At 36.7% G+C, this 6,078-nt stretch overlaps 1 protein-coding gene across 1 annotated transcript; it reads right to left on the bottom strand.

The window, feature by feature from the left end:
• Nucleotides 1-222: 222 nt before the first annotated feature.
• Nucleotides 223-2,419, bottom strand: LOC135779461 (uncharacterized). The gene is made up of 5 exons (XM_065290173.1): nt 2,218-2,419; nt 1,848-2,138; nt 994-1,139; nt 801-901; nt 223-725 (listed from the first exon to the last, which is right to left on the bottom strand). Exons 1-5 carry the CDS (start codon nt 2,417-2,419, stop codon nt 599-601), a joined length of 867 nt encoding a protein of 288 aa, XP_065146245.1. The 3' UTR covers nt 223-598.
• Nucleotides 2,420-6,078: the final 3,659 nt, after the last annotated feature.

Here is a 6,078-nt window from a genome sequence, read left to right on the forward strand (position 1 = left end):
ACACACTCGCTTGCTGAGGCACAAAGAGCTGAAGTTGGCTTGCCGGGTGCTCTTTTTATAGCTTCCTGGTTCCCACGTCACCCGCCTATGACGTGTCACTTGACCATTGGACTGATTTGACATACGTGCTTCAGACGCAATCACGCAGAGGGCGTTCCCATAGCGTAGCTTCGGCGACGCAGCTCGAGTTCCCTCGAAGGGGAACTAATGTATTCACCAATCATGTCATATTCGCTCCCTGCCTGCCAAAATAAACAGAATGATTGATATGACATCCACACTTCTATGGGCTCAGGGGAGGCAAAAGAGATGCTGAACTCTACCGGGGGTGTCGCTGTTTTGCAGATTTAGTTTAATTGATTTCACATCATGCTTTATTCCTTTACTTTTATTTCAGAACAGTTGATCATTTTCCCATTCACTTTTTTGAGGTGGCACTGCCTCCCTTGCCTCCTCAGAGGAAACACCCCTGATATAAACATATAAATTTGACTTTACAGAATAATTCTATACAATCATTTACTGGATAACAACAAACATTAAATAAGTAAACAAAATTACTAAAACTGGTGCTGGTGTATTACTTCATGAGTTTATTTCACTGTAAAATTCTCTTCTCACAGATCCATCTGTGTGTCCTATGACATGTATGATTTGCCCACCCTAGTGTAGCTATTGCAGCACAGCTATGATTGTAAGATCCGGTGTATCCATTCATCCAGAAACTGAAACACCAATGAAGCAAAACAGTTTAAAAAAGTAATTATTGACACCTTTAGATAAATTTTATGATCTCTCACCTTAATGTCAATGTGGTGCCATCAACCCATTTCCACACTTCTCCCTCTTTACTCAGACCAATCCAATGATAATAACCAGCTGTAGCCTTCTGCACAAACTCCTGTCATAATCAAACAGCGGTTATACATAAATACTCATATAAATGAATGTTCACATACACAAACACATTAAATCTCATTCTTCATCACTCACTTGTTCCTCTTTGTTGTTTAAAATCACCAGATTTGCTCCTCTCTCTTCACAGTCTCGTCTGCTGTCACTCCAGTTTCTCCTCTCAGATGAAATGTTATAACAGCTAAAGTTGTAGTAAATCCATGTTAAGTTATCAGAGCACTGATCTGTTGAAACAACAGTTTAAATATTAACTTTGTCAGTCACTGTTTATTTTGTTACATTATTGATCTGGAGTATTAGCTGTTTCTTCTCAGTATACAAATGCACATAGAGCACAAATACAACAGTCAGCAGAAGAACAAACTACATTGACATTAGTGATGTTTACTAAGACAGCATTATTACTATTGCTCATAAGACGATTCATAAGTGAACCTTCAAAGCCAAAAAACACAACAACAGGATGAATCTTTCAATAGTTTTTAATGAACCGTATATAATACTCAATCTCCTTGTTATTTAAATAAAACTGTATATGGGTTGTGCAGCTAGACAATCATGCAAAATGTTAAAAGCGGCAGTGGCCTAGTGTTTCAAGTAGGTTGTCTACAAACCGGAAGGTTGGTGGTTCAATCCCCGGCTCCACCGGACCACGTGTCAAGGTGTCCATGAGCAAGACACCTAACCCCAACTGCTCCAGACGAGCTGGATGGCGCTTTGCATGGCTGACACCGCCGTCGGTGCACAGTAGGAATGTGTGAGTGAATGTGAGGCTAATTGTAAAGCGCTTTGGATGGCCATAGGTCTGTTAAAAAGCGCTATATAAATGCAGTCCATTTACCATAAAGCACAAGATAAAGGACAAACACTTTTCGCTGCATGATATATAGCATAAAGTTGTACATGTAACCGTTTATTTTAATGTATATTACCTTGTAAGGCATCTTGGAGTTCATCACTGTTGTTTCTGATTTTTTCTCTTTCTTCAGTCAAGATTCTGCTCTGGTTTAGTAATAAGCTGCTGTATGTTTCATTTTCCTTAGTCAAGTTATAGTTATGTGTTAGTAACTCTTCTCTTTCTTCAGTCAAGTGATAGTTGTGTGTTAGTAGTTGGTTTGTGAAATAGACACAGATGACTATTACAGCAGTGAACAGAATAACAGACAGTAAACACAAACACACTTGAACTGATCTGTGTCTTCTGTTCTTCACTGAGACTCTTCCTGAAAATCAAACACATCAGATTACATTTGTTTTTTCTTTCTCACTTCAATAAATCAACTGATAAATGAATGTGAGTACCTGTATGTTGAAGCTCTTGCTGTCTCTCTGTACTCATCATCTCTGTGTTTATCATCACTTCATCATTTCTTACAGCATCTGCACTTTCATAGATGTCCACCATCATCTCCTCTCTCTCTCCTCTGTCCATTTCCAGAGTCTCAGATGTGATCACATTATCATAAATAATCTCAGACATCTCTGACCTCTTAATGTCAAACATTATAACACTGTGTCAATGATGTAGGTTGTTCCAGTGTCTGTTGAAGTAAAGCATCTCCTGTAAACAAGTTTCGAACCTGGAATTGTCAGTGGTAAATGTGTGACATTCAAATCATTGCTTTAAAATAAATATTAATAAATTATGTAAAAATATGCATCATGTAAAGATAAACGCTGCTATTCGACAAAATAGACAACTTCAAGACATAGCAGAACACTCCCTAAAGCGATCACTTGTGAACTGAACAAACACAAGCAGTAAAGGGTATTTGTCAGATCGAGAGGTGAGAACCAGAAGGGCGTAAGTGATATTTTATCAACTTTACAGGACAGCCAAAACAAAAAAAAATACCATGGTTTGAACTTACTTTGTGTACTAAACTTTACCTTTTATAACTCCAGATTGATTAAGAATTTACTTTGGCAGCAGAAAAGAGCTCATCAAGAGCTTTCATTTGATATTTATATATAGAGTTATATATATAACTCCATTTTACCAAAAATGTCACTTACCCTTTTTCGGTTCTCACCCCTAAAGATATTCTTTGCTATTTCAGTTTAGTCACAATGTTTATAATCTTTTGCATTTGCATTTAGTTCCTTTATTTCTGTATTTGCATCATGTGTTACTTCCTGTTGCAATTCGTTTGTAAAGTTTCCATCACTTGTTTCTATAGTTAATCTGATCATTATTTTATAGCCATACTCTCAGTTGTTGTTTTCTCAGCTGTATTTATTTAGCATGATGTTTTTCGTGAGATTAGGAATTTTAAACAACTAACTACAATATAATAAACTGATTAATAAAACAACTTATATTAGTTTTAAAACTTTACAACATCTTTAAAACTATAATGAGCCAAACATCTCATCTGCATCCATGATCTCCCCATCCGTCCATTTTTTAAGCTTTATCGTCTTGTGGTGTTAAATATCAAATACAAAAATCCTATGTTTTATATTTGTATGTTTTGGCTTTGATCTCACAGCTGCCATAGGAATCATGTGGTTAAAACTCACAGAAGAATATTAATCCAAAGTAACACAAATAATCTGCCAACACCATCAATGAATAACTGTGATTATAGTGAGCATGAATCTTTAAAAGAGCTCTTATCTGTTTGCTCGAGGATGCCAAAACAAGCACACAAGTGGCAACTAAACTACATACTGTACACACTAACAAATGCACATGTTGTCACGATCGGTTAACACCGGAAAGTGGAAACAAAAGGATGAACCCAAACGCAGACACGAACTACCAAAATAAACTATGATTTATTAATACAGAACATAAATACCCACGATGGGGGTAAAACAGAATATAAACTAAACACAGGTAAGACACGTAGCAATAACTGGAAGAAACAGGAACTAGAAACAGAGCACACGGAGAACATGAAACTCTGAACATACAACAACGCACGCACACCACACAGAGAACACGAGGGCATTAAATAGACAGCACATCAATGGGGAACAGGTGAACATAATTACTCACTTAAGACACGAGTACATAAGGGAGTAGGGTAAAAGTGACAAGACACTGGGAACACGTGTCACACATACATGATGTGAAACACACGTGTTCCCACGTACACACAATGCTGCCATGGTCTTGCCCTCTAACATAGACCTGAACCTATACTAAGGTCTGGCAAGATCACGACAGCAACAAGACACCGGGAACATGTGGAAGCCACACACACAATGTGATTCCACATGCCCCCACACAGAACATGATACTGCCACGGTCCTGTCAGATGCACTCAGACCTACATCTAGCACAGATGTCTGACAAGACCGTGACACATGTTTCCTGAACAGCTATTTTTAACAAACCTCATTTGTAGCCTTGACCAAAACATCATTACATGATCAAACATCATTATACAGCTGTGAAACAACACACGTTTTACATTTATGCATTTTATCCAAAGAGTGCATTGCAAGGTATACATTTTTATCAGTATATGTGTTTCCTGGCTTTGACTGCTAATGCAATCTTCTACCACTGATCTATACAGGTGCACAACTGTCCAGATTTATAACTGATGTATAAGATGTATAAATTATCTGGAATGGAAATGTTTTATTTTAATATCAGCCACAATGTTGCCCCAAAAAAAGTCTAAAAATCAAATCACTTTTATTGCCACACATGTGCAGTGGTGACTAAAAGTCTTTAGCTTGTGCAGAATAAAATTATGCAGTGTTTGAATAACCCTACACACACACAGTATACAGTATGCAAAGAAGATATATACAATAGATATTCACAGTTTACTGATTATACCCAGAATACAGCTGCAGAAGTGCAGTGGTTTAATTTGTATTTAACGGTAGGGTTGTTTATTTGCATTTAGTGCATTTAGTGTTTGGTTAAAATAGTGGTGGTGATGGAGATAAAGTACAGCTCATGACATAAGATGTAGTTTGGATTTGCTGTATAAAGTTGTACTGTATCACTTCTGAGTGTTCAACAGTCTAAGGGTAAAAGCTTTCTCTCAGTTGACTCGTGTAGCACTGGATGCTGTGTAAATTCCCTTTCCTTAAATACAGTTTAAAAAAACAAGCAGGTCCCTGATTCAAGCCCTGGCTAGGTCAAGTTGCCTTTCTGTGTGGAGTTTGCATGTTCTCCCTGTGTCTGCATAAATTTGTTTTCTAGGCCAAAAACATGCAGGTTAGGTGAATTGGAGATGCCAAATTGCCATTCCCCTAACGCGTGTATGGAATAATCAATTCTTGCCATGAATATAGCCATAGATGCTGGAATGGTGTGAAGAATAAACCAACAAGCAAGATTTGTATAACATAATATAATTAAGCAATATTGCTTCATCAATGCTTTATCTGTATACTTTTATTGGACATTGTGGCTAATATTAAAATATTAAATTGTTATACACATATGTAAACTTTGTGCCCTGTATGTTTACAGTATGTATAGGTTCATAAAGCAGGTAAAGGTTTGTGTTGATCTGTAAAATGTTCAGAAAATCTTTTGACATTTTCTGACATTTCAGAAAGATTTGAGAAAAGTTTCCTATAAAGGATTTTTTCTCGCACATTCTCACACATTGGAAATAAACAGACATGCTACCATGAGACATGCAGAAAATCATCTGAAGCAAATCTAGACAGACAGCTGATTGGATAACACACACATATGCGTTTACTGTCAGAAAAAAGGTACAAAAGCTATCACTGGAATGGTTCCCTTTAAAAAGATCATAATATGTACAATTTAGGTACACATACACGTAAAAAGTTGGATCAATTTAAAATATTAAATCAATTGGTAACACTTAGGGGCGGTTTTCCAGACAGGGCTCATCATAGTCCCAGATTAAAATGTATGTTGTTTGAGCTGCCTAATTTGAAAACACATTGCATTGACACATCTTTACATATATCAGTGCTGTTGTTTTGTCTCAAGATGCACACAGTTATTGTTTTTATGTAAGGTTTGCTTGTAAAAATGCCAGGTCCTGAATTAATCTAAACCCTGTCTGGGAAACTGCCCCTTAAAGTTTCATTACATAAAATAAACACAAAATTAACACATAGAGTAGCAGATGAAGCAGATCCAGTTTTCTGATGGAAAAAGATCATATCAGATATCTACAATTACAAATAGATTTACAGACATTTTAACAC

The sequence above is a fragment of the Paramisgurnus dabryanus genome, chromosome 10, assembly GCF_030506205.2.
Source record: "Paramisgurnus dabryanus chromosome 10, PD_genome_1.1, whole genome shotgun sequence".
Taxonomy (NCBI): domain Eukaryota; kingdom Metazoa; phylum Chordata; class Actinopteri; order Cypriniformes; family Cobitidae; genus Paramisgurnus; species Paramisgurnus dabryanus.